General features: G+C 39.5%; 1 protein-coding gene across 2 annotated transcripts in view; it reads right to left on the reverse strand.

Annotated features, from left to right (window-relative positions):
- MYO3A (myosin IIIA) overlaps positions 1-19,140 on the reverse strand; it is a 110,111-nt gene that overhangs the window by 48,174 nt on the left and 42,797 nt on the right. For both annotated transcript variants that reach the window (XM_065628760.1, XM_065628758.1), the window contains exons 7-15: positions 18,673-18,738; positions 18,106-18,261; positions 6,693-6,792; positions 5,073-5,189; positions 3,848-3,952; positions 3,680-3,763; positions 2,755-2,957; positions 383-481; positions 170-284 (exon numbers count right to left, since the gene is read on the reverse strand). In XM_065628760.1, the coding sequence (XP_065484832.1) occupies positions 170-284; positions 383-481; positions 2,755-2,957; positions 3,680-3,763; positions 3,848-3,952; positions 5,073-5,189; positions 6,693-6,792; positions 18,106-18,261; positions 18,673-18,738 (1,045 nt within the window). The remainder of the gene's footprint in view (positions 1-169; positions 285-382; positions 482-2,754; positions 2,958-3,679; positions 3,764-3,847; positions 3,953-5,072; positions 5,190-6,692; positions 6,793-18,105; positions 18,262-18,672; positions 18,739-19,140) is intronic.

Here is a 19,140-nt window from a genome sequence, read left to right on the forward strand (position 1 = left end):
AAACGTGGTAATATAACAGTAAGTTGACCATGCAATATCCTAAAACATAAACACACTACTGCTAAATGAAGAAAATAACAAGGGAGATTATTTGAATGCTTTATACAAGCTTTTCCTGCTTAAGGTAGCCATAAAAATTCACAAAAAAAAAAGGGTTATCAGCACTCACCTCCAGCGTAAAACCTATGACTTTGAAGCATTGCTCAATTAATTCAAACTGAGACTTATAGAAGCTATTGTTCATGAAATCTTGCACTATTCTGAAATGATCATTTTGCAGATATCTGAAAGAGTTGATGGATGCAGAATGTAAATGACATTGAGAATTCAACAACATCACATTTCTTAGTAACCAATTTATGTAAAAAATAAACTGCGTTACCTGGGAGGTCTATATTCTGGCAGTTTATAATGTGCCAGTTTTTTCTTTTCTGCCAGACCAGCATAAATATAATAAAAAATATGGAAATTTTTCTCTCCTCTGAAACAACAGAAACAAAAAACTGGTTTAGTAATATAACTATGTTACATTTACTAATGACATACATGCTATTATTAAATGTTATTTTAATAACACGGAAGACATGCAAACTGACAGAGGACTCTGAAAGAAGCTTTATTACACAAATTTCTGTGAACACCCTTTCTGTGCCATTGTTCTGAATCTGCCATGGTGGCTGCCCAGTGCTACAAGCAGCTAAATGCCGCTCAGCCTTTGATGCAATTGTTAGATACTGGGTGAGATCTTGCACGTTGCTCACCCACCCACATTAAATGGGCTGCTTAACCTCCAATTATTTTTTAAAAATCTGACCATTGGAGAGCTATACACTCCCGATTCACTGAATCCAGTATATTTGCTGTGTCCTTTAGCCCTAAACCAAGAAAGTACATAAGCAGACATTCAGCAAAGGGCCTTAAGACTTGGCGTGCTTTGCCTAAAATTTAGGTGGCCCAGCCCAGGACAAAAGAGTTATTATTGCGCATCCAAGGTTCCTGTGCACCTTATGAGGAAGAACTAGATGCTTAGGTGGAAATTTGCAACCACCACCAAACCCTGAGATGGCCAAGTCAGTCACTATGAAATGGCAAAACGGAATTGTGTTCAAACCCGTGGTTTCTGCAGGAGCTGAAGCGTGTGTCTCAGCAGCACCATTACAGGCATCTGTGAAATGGGATCAGAGCCCAGCGCACTCCTCTCTGCATGGGGGTGCTGAGATCAGAGCCCAGTGCCAGCTTAGTCTGCATATTTTACTGTGGACAGTCAGCAGTAGAAAACATGACCAATTTAAGGAGTGGGAACAGATCCCTTATCTTCCCCCTCAGTGTCTTAACCATGAGGTTGCAGAGCCGTGCTTGGCTTGTGTATCCTCTCAGAAAGGTAGGGGAACCTGTAGGTTCCAAATCTCTTGGCTTGAAGTGTATCTGGAACTTGGGTCTCCCATTTCCTGGGTAATCAGTCACTGGCTTTCTGAAAAAAAGTCATTCCTAACTCTCTGTGTGAGTTTGGGAGTCACGTTCTCCCAGAAGAGCAGAACAGACGGCCCTGGCAATGCAGGTACCTGAATGCCAGTTCTCTGCCCTGACACGGCCGTATGGACCAGCCACACCGAGACCTCCCTGAAGGGGAAAACACGCTCAACAGAAACAGCTTCAGGTGCCTTCAGAAGTTCATGCCTCAAAATTTAACCTCCTACATGGCTCTCATGCTAAATGGTCCAGTGGCATTGTGTGAATTCAGATATCCATGTACCTACATAAATGGCATTTGAAGCACGTAAATGCTTTGCCGGCTTCCTGTCTCAGCATGTGGCTAAATATAAATACAAACTGACAGCCACAGAACAAACGCATGAAAAGTTATGGAAAAAAAGTGATATTTTAAGAAAAAAGCTGATTCTGTTCTGAAAAAAAAGCCATTTCTGTGCTTATGTTCAATTGAGGAAAACAAAACCATTTCATAAAATTGCCTCTAACTTTAAATTGTCTATCGAAACATTCCAAGTGATACTGAGATGTTCTTCACATCACACATCTATGACAGGCAACAAGGTCATGCCGAACTACAAAATGAGTAAAAATGAGTAAGAGATCAGCAAAGGTAATTATTCAAATCGGTGACAACATTCCTTGTCTTGAAGTCCGTTTGTTTTATTGTTATTACGGCAAAATATTTTTTAGCTGGATGTGCTATATATTAGGATAGAAAATGCATGTCAATAATTTAAATTAATTGTAATGCCATTTAATTTTTCTGTCATTTTATGTTAAGGGATACACACGATAGAGATGGATTTGTTCTGCATTTGCTCCATAACTCTTTATAACCAAACCCTACTGGATACTCCAAAATTGAAAACAAGCATTTTGCAAACAAACAAAGAAAGAAAGCTACAATACTAGAGGAAACGTAGAGGAATTAAATCCAAGTGACATACTTAACACGATACTCCAAACTTGCACAAAGAAATTTGTAACTGAACTATTAGAAAGTTTTTAATTCTTTACATGTTCTGATACACTTCATATATCACATATGCATTTTTATGAGATTTGTTTAAATAACTCAGGAGGCAATGAAAAAAAATCAGGAGTAGTTTTCAGCTAGTTTACAGATTTATAAACTGTTCATATATCATTTATAAGGAAAAAATCCCAACACGTTATTCATCTTCATGTTTTGATGCAAGATTATTTCCTGCATAGACCTACTCCATAACCCCCAAATTAGGTCAAATATATTTTTATACTTACACTGCCTGGTGAACAACTCTGGATTTTTCAAGGAGATACTCTGAAATCTGAGCTCCTACTACAGTGCCACCACAAGTGAATTTCATTTCCAAATATTTTCCAAATCTGCTTGAGTTATCATTAATGATAGTGCCTGCATTCCCAAATGCTTCTACAAGGTTATTCACCTGCAGGATCTTCTCCTGTAGAGTCCTGTTATTAGCCTAGATATGAAAAAGATATTGCTTAAAATTGTCACTAATCATTAAACTACATTCATTTTCAAGTATTTCTTTCCTCTTCTAGTTGGTATTGTAAAGTGTGACATCATCAGGGCAGCCATTACCACGTGAATCATCTGGGAAGAAAGGCATATACATATAATGAAACCTGTCAGAATATAGCACTCTGCAGCACTAATGGCTGGCTGGAAGAGATAACACACATAATAATGACAGCACCAGAACTAATAAATTTCTGTGGTCCAGCACTCTGAGACGGCTGGGCTGCTTTTAGGATCCTTGTTAGCATCTGCTGACTGCTGTGCTGCACCATACCAATAGATCGGTTTGCTTTAATCTCACCTGGGACATGCAAAAATGGCATTTTATTTAGACAATTAAGGTGGTCACTTCCCAGAATTAACATGTCCCACTGACAGCAATCTGGTTTTAGAAGGAAGTGAAAAGATAGTGTCCTGGTTTCAACTGGGACAGAGTTAATTTTCTTTCTAGTAGCTCGGTTTCGGATTTAGTAGGAGAAAAATGTTGCTGACATACTGGTGTTGTGGTTGTTGGTGGGTAGTCAAGGACTTTTTGGCTTCCCCTGCTCTACTAAGTACACAAGAAGCTGGGAGGGGGCAAAGCCAGGACAGCTGACCCAAGCTGGCCAGTCAGTCAGACCTAAGATAGCAAAGCCTGACAGAAGCATTCCCTTTGAAACGTACCTTGCCCAGGACAGTGAGCTGCTGAACCAGAAGATGGGCACTTTGCGTCTTGCCAGCTCCACTTTCTCCAGAAATAACGATACACTGCACAGAACAAAAGCATGACTCTGAGCTCATTACATATCTCTCAGCCTAGCAAAGGATATAATTAAGACACCTCATCTTTACCTGATCAGAGTTGTATGTCACCATGGACTGATAACCTATGTCAGCAACAGCAAAAATATGAGGAGGGTTGGCAGTCCGTTTGGCTCCAATATACAGTTTGGAATGCTAAGTGTAAGAAAAATTAAAACATTATTAGTGCTCCTTAACATTTTTTTAGAGTTTAGGTTTATCTTCAAATTAGTGCACAGCATGCTGAGGTTACCAGCAGTGATGTTTTCTGATTGAGCTGCTACTGCACTCACTATACCACGGATCTGTATGTACTTAGTATTGTAAGAACTGCTGAAAAAGATGAAGAACAATTTTGTATGTCAGCCCTGATTATGCTATGAAACGCAAATTATTAGAAGAAAATGTAATGTTGCCAGACATCAAGGACCAACTTACAATTTCATTTTATTTGTACTTCACATCCTCTTAGTATTTCTGCATGACATTGATGTCAAATTTTAAGCTCTTTTCTCTACCTGTAGAATCTGATAATTAATAATGCCAATTATTGTATTATCAGACTTCCATATCTATTCCCTTTTGTATAATGGGGAGGCAACTTGACAAAAGTTAAAATTTTACAGGGCTGCTTTGTGAACTGTCTGATCAATTAAATAGCTGTGGCTTCCCCAGCTCGTGTGGGAGAAAATGCCCCCAGCTCCTACCTCCAGCCATTCACAGTTGTTCTCCATGGGAAGTGGAATGCTCCTGCCCACAAAGAGGGGTAAGATTTACCTGAAAAAACGCACTTGTCTGTACAGATACTGCTTCTCAACTAGCTGCTCTGGTCAGCTAGTGCCTTTGCACTTGTGGGGTGCTGGTCAACAAATCTTACAGAGTTTAGCACAATTTATCTCATCTTAGAATTAATGTTTAAAGTCACTAGAAGAACAATAAGCTCAAAAATCCTACTTCTATCCATTGACTAAAATGGACAACTTGCTTAGATATAGCTTTTTACACTTTAGACATAATATAGACATGATCTACACTACAGACATAAAGATATTAGAAATAAAATTCATTGGAGTTTCTCATTTCTGTGCTGAAATTCAGCATGTAATAAGGATGTGTGTCAACATGCACTTGAAGGGACAACTGTACTGGTAATTCTGTTTTTCAGAGTGAACTGAAGTAAATCTCAAGAATGATCTTACTTTATGCTTAACACAAATATTCATACTCTAATGGAAATTAGAGCTAGTTTAAAAGAACCAAACCTAGATTTTCACACCTGTGAAGAATAAATATCTATGTTCCGAAATGGATTGACAGCAATGAGAATGTCCCCAACATATCTGTAGATCTGATCCTTGGCATAACTCTTCTGCAACTGCTCTGTTACTGTATTCTGATGGAGAAAGAACAGGAACGCTGAATCACATGGGGAAAAATATTAGGACAATGTACAAAATATTTATATAATTACAACCAGTGAGGATAGGAAGAGAAGCTATAAACAGTCAGGAATGCAATTAATCATGATCGAAAGTGAGTAACACTTTCCAACACACTGGTACTCCTAATTTCTTGTGTTCAAACTCACTTTGAACAATATAAACTTACAGATCCACAAGTGGCTGTAGAAAAATGAGTTAATAAGTACTGTTTTCATTCAATTAATCAAAAGTTTCCATGAGACATTCCTGTCTTCATTTCTAACCACTCATATGCAAAAGAGGTTTTAAATTGGATTGCATTTAGTAAACTATCATATAGTCAAATGATGCCTTTAGGTGGAGGCTTCCTGAGGATTTTCCTGAGAATGCTCTGCATCTGAGGAGATGTGATATACTTCTTGCTCATCTGGGGTTTTTGTTTCTTCTCTTCAGCTCAGACTGTTTATATGCTTCATGGCAAAAGATAAAAATCAGTCTTGCTAGCATATAGCTATTCCCAATATTTAAAAAATGCTTAAATCTGAGCTTTGTGCAGTAGATAAAGTTTGGATTAGCTCAATTAGTATTAACTAAACATTAAGCTACTATAACCACGCTCTTGGATGATGGAAGATGTTCTGTGAGCTGTTATAAAGATGCAGTTTGCCAGCGCAAGAGCCACATTTAGTATTTTGGACTGACGAAGATGCAATATACCAGAGAAGTTTTACAGATAAGAGAATATGAATTATAGTCTATGCACAGCCTGGTAAAAGAAGAATGACAGCTTGTTTACAACCACTGATGGCCTCTAAGACCTGCAGATAATGTGCTGTGGTCTGATTCTTCTTTCTGGTTTTGAAGCCTAAAGCATAAACACAACGGTCTTCCCCCCTCCATTGTCTATGTTCTCCTGCTCCTAGTGGATTCATTTTCAAACTTTGACAAGCCTGTGAGATTTGTATCAGTAATTTTGTCAAAAGTTCACCAGAATGCGATGACAGGTCAGAGCCCCAGCTGACATAAACTGTTGTCAATGCATCCCCATACCAAGCAAGTCAGGGAGAACCCAGCCTAGGAGAGTACGGTAAGCTGGTTTAAGACTACTCCAGGTGTCCAAGCAACGGGGGAGAAGGTGCTTGTTCTTGGACCAATTTCAGGTTAACACATCATTACAAACTAGATATTTAGCTGCAACAAAATCCAGCAATATAAATCCCGTTAAGCAAATGGTGCTACAATACTGCTTGGTCTAAGGCTGTAACTGTAGAGGGTGTTTTAGCTTTGAGGTGGAACCATTCCCAACAGCAATTCTCATCTAAAACATTTGGCATAAACTAGTAAAATGCCATTGCACACTTACTTACACAACTGAAGTGTGACAATATAGTTGAACTTGAAAATCAATAGCGCACCATTGTGTTTTAATATGCGATTATCCCTCTTCAGAAAAGTGTGAAAAAGGAGGTTCTTACCTCATCCAGTACCTCCAAGGTTGCTAGATCATCTACCTCTTCCTGGTTTGAAACTAGTGACTTTGTGTAGTTCCCTTTCTTTGTATGAATACGTTCAAATCTAGAAAAGAAAGATGTGCAATTTCCTGATGTAAGGAATCACAGATCTTGCAACTGTAACCATCTTGAAGGCAATTCAGCCCAAACATTCCAGCTTTCCACTGTTAGAATTCAAACACATGAATCTTTCAATAACAGGATAGGATATAGCCTCTTAGTGCAGCACACCTGTACTTGATAATTCAACATCTATGGTTTGATCACACAACTGATACCATGAAGTACTTTTTTACTGTACAGACCCATGCTTGATCACGCTCCTACATCAGCTGCAGGACTGGAGCCATGCAGTACAGGGAAAAGAAGAACATATTTATAAAGCATGTAACAGTCAAACTCTGGCACCTACCTGCAAAAAGAAAAATGACCCAGATAAAAATCAGGGATAGGACCAAACTAGAGGTGTATGATCAAATAGTATGGCAAGGATGATGCAGACAAAGCATTCAGGATGGAAACATTTCTAGCTTAGTAATGACCACCCTCTAAAGCCTGGCTGAGATGGCCACACTGTAGAGCGAAGTGCTACAAAACCACTGGGGTATGTGAAACACATCCTGCCCAAGAAGAAATTTCTTGGACTCTATAGGAAAAAAAATAATACAGAATAAGGCAACACATTTTCAAATATTTTTCTTATCAGGGTTAAACTTTAATTAAGTTTGTCTTAAAGTGAAATTTCTCTTTTAATCAAACCAAAGAAAATTTTATGCAGTCTTATAGAAATTAGCAAGAAAATTCCCAGAGACTTGAATCATTCTTTATCCAAGAGTAAAGGCATTGCTAAACAAAGCAAAAGCAGGAGAGAATTCAAGGTTTACAACTTGCATTAGTTATACTTGCTCTATGAGATGGGGAAAATCGGGGAAAGGGAAACCGGATAAGTAACAGCGCTGAGTTCACAAACTAAATCAAGCCCAGATGTGCAATACAGCACTAGCACAGAAAGACTACCAAGTAAATGTGATCTCCTGGTATGACCTCACTCCCCTTGATACTATAGATAGGAAGGTACCACTCAAGCACATTGAACGTATACCTCGGTAGACTGAGACAGCAGGAAAATTGTGTTGTATGAGACACACTCATTCTTTACCTTGATTCCAGACAAAACCAGGGAAATCCTTCATTTAATTTTGACATTGGACATATAGCATGAATAAAAGCAGACAGGTGTTTTCTACCCAGGCAACAACTTTAATATACAGTGAACAGAGGACAGGAAAAAGAGGGCAATTGTAGCAAGATGTAAAGTTAGAATGAATGAACATCACACTGATAGGGCAAGCGAAGGGACTTCTGAACTCCCACAGTAAGATTTACTGCAGAGTTTAATGGGCCGTATCCATTCCACGAACACCACCTACTTCATGGGCGCTACTTCAGGTCACGCAGGCTGTGCACTGATGTGGGATGCAGCTGCAGAAAGTCAGGCAGACACCCACTTGCCATCAGTTACTGACTGCCAGGACTGAAATGGGGCTGGAAGAAACAGGCAAATAATGCTCTCCCAAATTGTGAGTGCAATCAAGATCCAGATGATGGAAGTGCAGGGATGAGTGCCCTTAATCTAGCACTTCTTCCAGTTCCTCTTGTCTCTAATGATCATTCCCTGAGGGTGACAGAGTGCCCTGTCCTCACCCAGGTGCCAGTAGCAGAGCAGGTTTTTTCTCCTTTAGGCAGGTGCCAGCTATGACTGGAGTCTTTGCATTGTCCATACTGCAAAGGTAGGAGTTTCACACCCACCACAGCTGACTGATTCTGCAACCTTAACATCAAGACACAAACATGTAAGACTTCATTGCAAGAGCTAGTATAGTTTCACGGCCTCTGTGCCAATACTGCAGCCCAATACCCAGTGTGGAGGCTAAGTGACCACGGAGCACAATGAACAGTATGGATCAAGTGGATCCACATTGCCCTGATGGAAGAGAGGGACCACGTCTTGCCAGTTTTACACCCAGCTATTTTGCAGACTACTCTAAAACTGCTGTTAGGAACCTGGAGCTGCATGGGAAAGCAATCTGCTTCCAAATGTTTTATTTCTTTCAGTATTTATTACAGGCCAAAAAAGACTGTTATAGATGCAGTTGTAAGGATGGTGGCGAGGCTGAATTACATGGAGGTGAAAAGCAACAGGACTACTACACAGTGCAGTACCAGAGCCTTATTGCTGCCGTGCAACACGGAACCTGCAACGCGTGGGCCTATTTCCACATGAGCAGCGCAAGCAGACAACAAGAGATGCAGGAGGAGAGCATGTCTGTGGGGAGGGAACAAAGGCGGATTTCGCTGCAATAAATCCGTAACTGGACTGTGTTTGGTACGTATTTAAATACGTTGAAGCAGAAAACACACAGGAACACAAGAGGCAGCATCAGAAGTGATGGTGCAAAGCAATCGACCTCTCCTAGGTGCAATCTCTTCCTCCCTTTCCTTTGGAAACATTTGTACCGCAAGAGCTGCTCTGGTAGTACTGTCCTTGCAATAACAATGTGAGACAATTTTTGGTTGTATGTACCCCCAGGTTGTATTAAAAATGATGTGGTGATATTAAGACTTAAATTAACTCTTCGGTCTTGCATGCTGCAAGCTGCTGCTGCTGCTTGATTCGCATTTACCAGCTAAAGGATATTACTGGATTCAAAGCCAGAGGTGCAGGCAATACCCTACCCCTCAATAGAAATCTGTCCCCTCTATAAGTCACTCTCCTATTTATACTTCAACAGTTTAAGTTGAAAGTTTCAATTTGTTCAGTTGAAATAATTTTTCCTATGTTTCTGCTTGAAGGTCATTTTGTGTCCATAGGATGCATCTAACATCAGCATGACTTTGAGAAAGACCTATCAACGTGCATATGAGGGAAAGACGTGGAACTGCAGGACTACATCAGGCTCTGCTGTTCTATTTTTGCCATTGCCAAAGGAAGACCCAAAACAAGACATCTGTCAAGTTACGCTTTCCATTTCTGGTGGAATTGTTACACATTGAAAACACTTTTTTTTTTTTTTTTTAAATGTTACTGCATTATCAGTGAGAGAGCGCTATTTCCAAAGATTTGTTTCAATTATCATTTTTAATTTAATGTAAGAAGTTAACAAGTGCCTTGCAGGAAGGGAGGGGAATGCTCCAGTCATGGAGACTTTTGTATTTATTTTTTTTTCTTTTAAGGAAATGATCTCTATTTATGCCAAGGGAGTTTAATTACATAAAATTGATTCTCCTGTAATCCTCTTCAGCTGACATTATGAGAACACTAGCGCTTGTTAAACCAGATTATATTTTCCATTCTCAAGAGTACAGCAGAGCGGCAGACTTGCAGAACACAATATTTTTCTGCTTTGCTGTGAAAGGGCACAGACCCCTCAAGGGCAGTTATACTGCTTCAATTGCTAAAACTCCAACCACTTAAAAAAAACCACATCAGTGCCGTTGACATCAATGCTGAAATTGTGTTATTGTCATGCACATAGACATTGTGAACTGAAATAACCATGTTTCTCTGTTCTGTTCAGAAATTATTTGTTGGAGGCATTAGATCTTGCAGCCACGCTCGACAAGCAATTCAAGCAGCTAAAGGCCAGAAACATCAAGCCAGTATGGACAAAAAAATGAGTCAAGGCAGCATTGTTTCTGTGCATCCTCCTTCACACCCCCCTGCTTATCTTTCAAGATTCAGTTAAATCAAAATGAGGCAACTGCAGCTTTTTCTTCTTCAAATTGTCAGAATGTATTTAAAAGATTTCTGATAGTTCCAAAAATACCATGAAAAGGGAAGTGTGACTCATGATGCCCTGTTGAACTCTCTGCCTAAACTGGTTGAAGAATCATGTATGGACTAAGAAGTGACAGGAAAAGGGCTGGCCTTAGTCTGGGTGTAAAGAAGAAACTAAAAATAATCAAGTTTTCTGTAAGGTGAAGGTGGGAACAGCTGTACACCTCCCAGCAGTTACAAATACCATTAAAAGTGACAAAAGGAAAAGAAGCAGCACAGACAAACCTGTACAGGATCTGTCATTGCTGATGATTCTGTTTCTCTGGAGGCTGCACAGAGCAATGATAATTCACACTTAAAATCAAAATTTTGTCTTCAATAGATGTATCTGGTGAAATATGCTTAAATAAAACTATAGTCTTGTATCTACACAAAATCTGTACCTGAATTTAGGAAAGCGTATTCATAGACTACAGCTGCATCTGCACAATGCTTTGCAGACAAACCTGTGCTCCTTCTGTGTTTAAATGATTGCACAGAACCAGCTGCAGTCTCAGGGAGCTGGGCTCCAGCTTATGCAGAGCTGCTGAGAGCACAGTGCTGCCCAGCAGAGCTATGGGGCTTTTGGGTCATGTCCTGGTCTGCACAATCTGTTTGCCAAAGTCTGTGCTGGTTTACCATGCCCTGCAAAAATGCAAATTATTGGTCCTTCATAACAGGTTCAAGAAATAGCTGCATCCATGACAAATTTCAGGGAAAAATATATGTTCTTAAATAATCAAATAAAATATCTCTAAAAGGACTCTTAGGGATTAGTTCTTTATGGCCCTCATGAGTCAGGCCCATGGTCCAGAGTCAGAACCATACTGAGAAGATAAAGGGGAAGCTCCAAAAGTGAGCCATACCTGGTTAGATATCCCACCTTCAGGAGAAATTACCTGCTGAGCAAGTGGACTGATGTGACAATAAAGTAGCAGTTGCAGAGCATTAATCTCAGGGAGTCCTGAATGCAGGAGGAACTTCTTTCTCCTGTTTTGCTTCAGGAGGTAAACTATTCTCCATTCACGTATTGCTGCTGCCCATTGCATTGTATAGAAGGAGACTGGAACCACTCTTGAGATGTGTATTAGATAGACTGGAGATCTGTTTATTTGAAGACCTCTGCTGCCAGAAACTCTTTATTGCTTCTACAACCCGAGAGCAGTTTGCAGCATAACCATCCTACACAGGAGTGTCCTCAGTGCAAGAATACACGCTGCTTGTTGCTACAACAAAGCCCACACTGAGTTACAGGAGGGGAAGAAGTAGCCTGAAGTGCTCCAGGATTAGTCTGGAACTCCAAAGCCTCAGGTTTAAGCCCCTACTCTGACAAACATTTCATCTGGAGACTTTGACCAAGGCAGCACTGGACCCTGTGGGAGCTATCCTACTCTGTTCCTCATACTGCCTTTGTCAAGTCGATGTGGTCATCTCCTACTCTGCACTACAGCCTGCACTGCAGAGCTGAGCCGGAGGGATTGCTATCAGCTGCCTTCCACTGGCAGGATGAGTCAGAGGGAGAAAGACAGAACAACCAGAAAATAAGTGACATAATTCTGGGCAATCAGGGAAAGTAATGGAAGAGAACTATAAGATACTCCCTGCTTTTAATGCTGATAAATAAACTGACAACCACCTTTGTGTATGTTGTACATGAGCTTCTATGAACCTACTTCTCCGAAGTTTCCAAATAGTTAAACAGAACTGTTTAGCACCCTGTCCCTGGATTTCAGCGTTATCCCTACATGACCAATACGAAAGGACAAACTCTTAGGATAACTCAGCTCACCCAAAAGCCCTTGCTCTGAATCGCTTTGCAGTAGAATGGGTCTCTTTCCCATATTTATTTAGAGGGCATATAAAGATGAGGCTCTTAACTTGGGGAGTCAGTTACTGAAATCTAGGTGCAGTGAATATCCTTCGCAAATGCAGTTTATTCTGGAATGAGTCATAATTCCCAAGAAATACACATTGTACTAATCATTGCATATTTCTGCAGAGATTATTGTAAAAGCAGTCAAGATTAAGACAACCGAACAACTCAAGATAAAAGTCTCACAAGCCTGACTGTCAGGTGTAAATGCGACAGTTCTGAAGGCCGTTTCAAAGACAGCTATTTCTGTTGCAAAGTGAAACTCTTGACAATGCAGTTTTTCCTCCTCCTTTGGCCTAGCAAGAAGTATATTTTTAGAATAGTTTGAGTATGTGCTGCAGCACTGATTTCTAATAATTTTTTTCAACACTAATTAAAAAATTTTAACAGCTACAATGTGACTTACAAGAATGTAAGTATGTGATTGAGGGATTGGCTAGAAATGAGGGGAAACTTTAGCAGTGTCCAAAGGTGAATCATAGAATCATAGAATCATTTCAGTTGGAAGAGACCCTCAGGATCATTGAGTCCAACCATAACCTAACCTAACTCTAGCACTAAACCATGTCCCTAAGAACCTCATCTGAACGCCTTTTAAACACCTCCAGGGATGGTGACTCCACTATTTCCCTGGGCAGTCTGTTCCAATGCTTCACAACCCTTTCAGTCAAGAATTTTTTCCTAATATCCAATATAAACTTTCCCTGGAACAACTTGAGGCCATTTCCTCTTGTCTTATCACTTGCTACTTGGGAGAAGAGACCAACACCCTCCATGGTACAACCTCCTTTCAGGTAGTTGTAGACAGCGATAAGGTCTCCCCTCTCAGCCTCCTTTTCTCCAGGCTAAACAGCCCCAGTTCCCTCAAGCACTCCTCATAAGACTTGTGCTCCAGGCCCCTCACCAGCTTCGTTGCCCTTCTCTAAACTCTCTCCAGCACCTCAATATCCTTCTTATGGTGAGGGGCCCAAAACTGAACACAGGATTCAAGGTGGGGCCCCACCAGCGCCGAGTACAGTGGCACAACCACTTGTCTAGTCCTCCTGGCCACACTATTCCTGATACAAGCCAGGATGCTGTTGGCCTTTTTGGCCACCTGGACACTCTACTGGCTCATATTCAGCTGGCTGTTGACCAACACCCCCAGGTCCCTCTCTGCCAGGCAGCTTTCCAGCCACTCTTCCCCAAGCCTGTAGCACTGCCTGGGATTGTTGTGACCCAAGTGCAGGGCCCGGCATGCAATTGGCCTCAGTCCAACAATCCAGCTGGTCCAGATCCCTCTGTACGGCCTTCCTACCCTCCAGGAGCTCAACTCTCCCACCCAATTTGGTGCCATCTGCAAACTTACTGAGGGTGCACTCAATCCCTTCATCCAGATGATTGATAAAGAGATTAAACAGAACTGGCCCCAATACTGAGCGCTGGGGAACACCACTCATGACCGGCCGACAACTGGATTTGGCTCCGTTCACCACAACTCTTTGGGCCCGGCCTTCCAGCCAGTTCTTTATCCATCACAGAGTACACCCATCCAGGCCATGAGCTGCCAGCTTCTCCAGGAGAATGCTGTGGGATATGGTGTCAAAGACTCAAATGAGGTTATTGTTTCTTATTAGAGAATGTCTTCTTTTAATTAAAGTTTGTGCAATAAAATCCATTATAATTTTTTTGGTGTCACTATCAACAAAGAAAAGAATTGAAAAACTGTATTTAAAGACATAGGTGGTCCTAAGGACTGGAGTAACAGATACAGGATGAAGTTTATTTGTATAAAATCTCAAGATTATACCACTAGGATGGAACAGAATTATTTCTAATAGTTGTAAGTTCCACAATTGGGAAGTACTGAGGGAAAAGAAGTATCAAGATGATTATGAGCCATGAACTACTCTGAAAAGAGGCACATACCACCTTATTATTATTGTTGCACAATGAAACAGGCTTTGCTTGCTGCAGCCATGATAAAGCCTACTCCTGCGGAAGCCCAAGGCCCTTGTCCTGAAGGTGACTCCACTCACCAGGAATTCACAGTTCAGTGAGAACCCAAATGCTAAACAACAAAGCCACAAATTAAATACACTTACTATGCAACTTGGCCTGCTTCACCTCCTCCTTAACATGAATTTATCTGCCATAGCTTACTTCATCATTCCAAAAAGCAAATTTTAGAGATGTTTCAGTCAAGATGCTATGGGAAAATATTAATCTATCAAGGGACATTTTCTCATGCTCTTCCCATTGTAGTTTCTCCAATTTGAGATCTGAGCTAGGAAAGGTTAAGTTGTAACCACATTTTTTCAGCATACAGAAGTTAAGACTTTAAAGAAAAATGTATTGCAGTCACTCAAAGTCAAAAAGTGGAATCTAATGAAGCTCCTTGCTAGGATTCATGCTTTTTTGAGGCTTGAGTAGCACAAGACATGTTTGTGCTATAAGACTCTGTTCAGAGGCTACTGAAAAACAAACACAATCTTCTACCACCTTTATTAAGTCTGGAGCAGATCTATGGCATATTGTTGTTTAAAGTTCTATCAGCATATGTTGAGAGTTCTCTGCTGACTCAGGGGGCTGGTGGGCTCTGTTTCTCTTGCTAGGTGTTTGGAAAGGATGCGGCACAATAATCTAAAGCAATAACAGGAAGGTTCAGTGGGCTTAGTCCAATGCTCTAATGACTCAGTGACTGGTAAATGTTAGAAAATACCTCAGGAGCAATGGTGCTAATGAGAGTGACTGTAGGGTGGCTCCACTCTGTGCCTAGAGATCACACACCCTTCCCATGCAGACAGAGAACACAAAGATTAGATCTGAGGACCTGGCCTTCTGCAAAAGCCTCTGAGAATGTAACATAACCCAGCATGATCTCTTCTTTCTGAACTTTACCAACTGCACAGTCAGCAAACAAGAGGACAAGATCATGACTGTAACAACAAGACTAGCACTGGAGAAGGCAGTCAGAGCCAAATTACACCTCATCACGGTGGGCAAAGAGGGTGATTTGATATGGACTGAACACAAGAACAGTGCACACAGGGAGACCCAGTGGCCAGACCTCAGCTATTAACTTCCATACATTTTACTTTTTTCTTTTGAAATACAAAATATTTATCAATAAAGTATAATTTGAGGAGGAGGGGAAACATACTGCAAAAATAAGTGGATTCCTTACTTTCAGCTTTAAGTCAACATTACTAAATTTCTCAAGTTTATATGGCATGCCCATTTATACAACATGACGTGATAGGAGGATTTCTTGCCTTGGTGGAAGGAAGGGTTCTTTAATCCCTTAAATCACCTGCCTCCCAGTGACAGCAAGCAGGAGAACTATGCCTTCAAATTATGGATGAAGAGAGCGTGAGCTGGAGATCAGGAGAGAACTTTACAAGGAAAGTTGCCAGCAATGGGTAAAAGTTCAGGAATTTCACAGTAGGGCCCTAACACACCAGTGTAAAAACAGTCCCAGAACAGGATAATCAAGGAAAGAAAGCAAGGAGGTTTTAAGCTGAGACTCTTCCAGGTGACTTGTCACTACACAGCCTATGTCTTGACTCTGAATCAGATTTACATGGTATTTCTGTACAGACTTCTGTTGACATCACTTGCTCTGTGCAGGCTGAAGGTCAGAAGATACATATGATTAGTATTTAAAGACTTTAAAAAGTATGATTACTGAATTCAGAGAACTGTGTATAATCTTTTTATCATTCAACAGACGAAAAAGCAAATGCCATTCTGTAGTAACATCCTTTACAGGCTTGGAATTATAATTTCTTCTGAAGTGAAGTGATGTACATACTTTACTACAATTTCAGCTACTGGAAAATAATCTCTGGTTTTCTTGCTTGTACAAAGAAGCACTAGATATTAGGATGGGTATTCTTAGTGTTTCTAGGAGAAGGCTAATCTTTTTATGCATTCACTGCTATGAAAGACAATCTTCCTGCAAATGTAGTCAATAAACATGTTAAAGCTGAGGTGATTATATGTACTGTGATGGTAAAATGTGACTCTTACTTGCAGTCTTTCATACTACCTTCAATGATCTCAGGTATGAAAAGACTTGGACAAATCAATGCAAACGAGGTTTTGACTAGTATCAGCCTACTTGTTAGTATTTAAAACTGCTAAACTGAAATATGGACACTACAGACCAAGCTACTGGTTTAACTATGACATTTAAATTACACCTTAATTAAAGACTTTTTTTTTTTGCATAGATTCAGATAAAAATTATTATTATTTTCAGAAAGAAAATTCCATCTTCCTTTGGGAACATTTATGTAGAAATTACACTTGATCAACTGTAAAAACATAGATAACTTCATCCCATAGTAAAACATTCCATTAAACTCTGTTCATATGAAGAGCGATCAGTCAATAAAACACAGTCTAAACAGGATGGAGAAAGTGCCAATAGATCATCCCATTCCTGTGCCATTTGACTACTCTGTGCACATGCAAATCAGCTCACTTTCTTTTTGCATTGTATAGGAAAAATTCATGTAATTTGCTTTATGCAGCATTTAAATGAAAAAATGAAAGGATTTTTTTTTTTAAAAGCCTGGTTTTTATAAATCCTTTTTAAAGTCTGGAGTAGGTTGCTGTTTTAGTGCTCAGCACTGACATCCAATAAGCTTGTTTCAATTCCAGAACCTTTCTAGATTAAGCAAATGTCAAGTCTGCACCATACAGAACATACAAATCCAGTCTGAGGCTTAAATTTAAGCCAACTGCATAGGTTTTTACTGAAATGCCAGAAAAGAGAAACTACTACTTATCCTACAACCACTTACACAAAGTCCATGAAAACTTGAAAATCACAAATTATTAGAAATATATTTTTTATTATTATCTTCAAAGGATTGAGTAAACAGAAAATTCTCCAAGATTAGAACCGAAGACTGCTGTATATATTTTTACTATAAATATGTGTGAAAGGAAATGTGGCAGATTTTAGTAAGCTTTTTTCCTACAGATGATAATGCCAAAATATAGACTCAATTTTATGTTCCATTAAAAAAAAAGTTATCCTTTACCTTGAAGCACAGGAGAAGCTGTGCCACTAGTACATCAATACTGATCTTCTACTACATTTCACATCTGATAGGTGACTTCAGTGTACTGAGTGGGGTTTTTAAAAATTGTAAAATAGAGCCACGCCATTTTCAGTTGTTTTAAATAAAAGCCATCAGGTGCTAAGTGATTCATGCAGAACTGATATTACTAAATACTAGTGGAAGAAAGTATCTATTGAATAAGACATAAGATTTGAAGTTTGCAAAACAAGGTCTGGTATCACTTCTTTCAGTCAGTAGCATGCAATTCTTGCAGGAACCTGACTAGTTACTTTTAGCATACTTGCTTAAACTAAACATTAGCTGACAATGCAAATGTAAGAAAATGCCAAACATTAATTTTGCCTAACCTTAGCTTTCTGAAACCTGGGATCCTAATCTGCATCTGGAGTCACAGGAGAAAGGGGAGGCACTTCTAAAGATTGTTTCATCCCACGTGTGAATCATGATGCCCCTTTCTTTCCATTGGCTCTATAGGGGACCCCAAAGATAAAGCTTTCTATTTTTTGGCCAACTAAAGTTACGAGAGGTGAATCTTTCTCTAAGTTCTAGCCGTTCTGAAAAAGTGAAAGTGTCAAAATTGTCACAACTAGTCTATTTTCTAGCTGTTTTTACCTTGCCTTTTCAGTGACTCCCATTTGTTGATGAACATCAATAAATTCCATGAGTTGCCTTTGTAGTACGTTCTCTTTTCCTTCAATTTGCTTAATAAAATCATGCTGCAAAAGACTAGATACTGTTGGACGCTTCTCATAATCTTTAGTCAAGCACCTGTGCTGGCAGAAAAAGCATATGATCATTGAGGGATCGCTGTTAAGTTTTGAAATGTTTGTCTGTAGTTCAATTACACCTCTATAATAAATACATCCATTCTAATCACAACAGTTCTGTACTGAAAATTGTAAAGACTTCATGGAATTGATGAGTCCAACAAATTAAGTTACTGCATTTTAAAATTAAATATTCTTTAAATTAAGAAAAACAGAAATAGCAAGCGTGTTAAAATGTTATTTCATGTTTTAAATCTGGAGTCTCACTTGGAAGTCAAACTGGATTTACAAACTAGGTTTTTAAGGGAAATTATTAGTAACAACAGATTTCCACAGAGAATGCAAAGATGTTTTACACATGACATTTACACATGTTCCATATTCAGCTACAGCGGTCTCAGTTGTTACTCACTTGTTAATGAAATCATTGAATTCAGGTGACCACAGTTCAGGCTGCTGCAGTGTTGGAGGAGGATTCCTGCAAAGGTCGGTGTGATGATAAGTTAATAAGCTACTCATTTCACAAAAACAATGTGTGAAGGCAGGCTGAGTAATGAGTTTTAGAAGACCACTGAAAAAATATATTGATTTCCACTGGTAAAAGGAGCATGGGTAGATGATACAATGCCTCGCTGGTTCTCCTGCTTTACATAACTAACAAGGAGAAATAGCATGGAGATGATATGCCAAGCGTAGCTAAGAATCACTATAATTTTTTCAATCAAATCAATAAATGGAAATTAAACTAACAATCCATTAATCACTGTTCACTTGTAATGGCAAGTTGCTCTTTTCAAACTTGAAAGAATATACTTTCTTAAGAGAAATTTTTAAAATAAATTCTATTTTAAGTTTTCCCTGAAGGACTGAATTAATCAAC

This window comes from Caloenas nicobarica, chromosome 2 (genome assembly GCF_036013445.1).
Source record: "Caloenas nicobarica isolate bCalNic1 chromosome 2, bCalNic1.hap1, whole genome shotgun sequence".
Taxonomy (NCBI): Eukaryota; Metazoa; Chordata; class Aves; order Columbiformes; family Columbidae; genus Caloenas; species Caloenas nicobarica.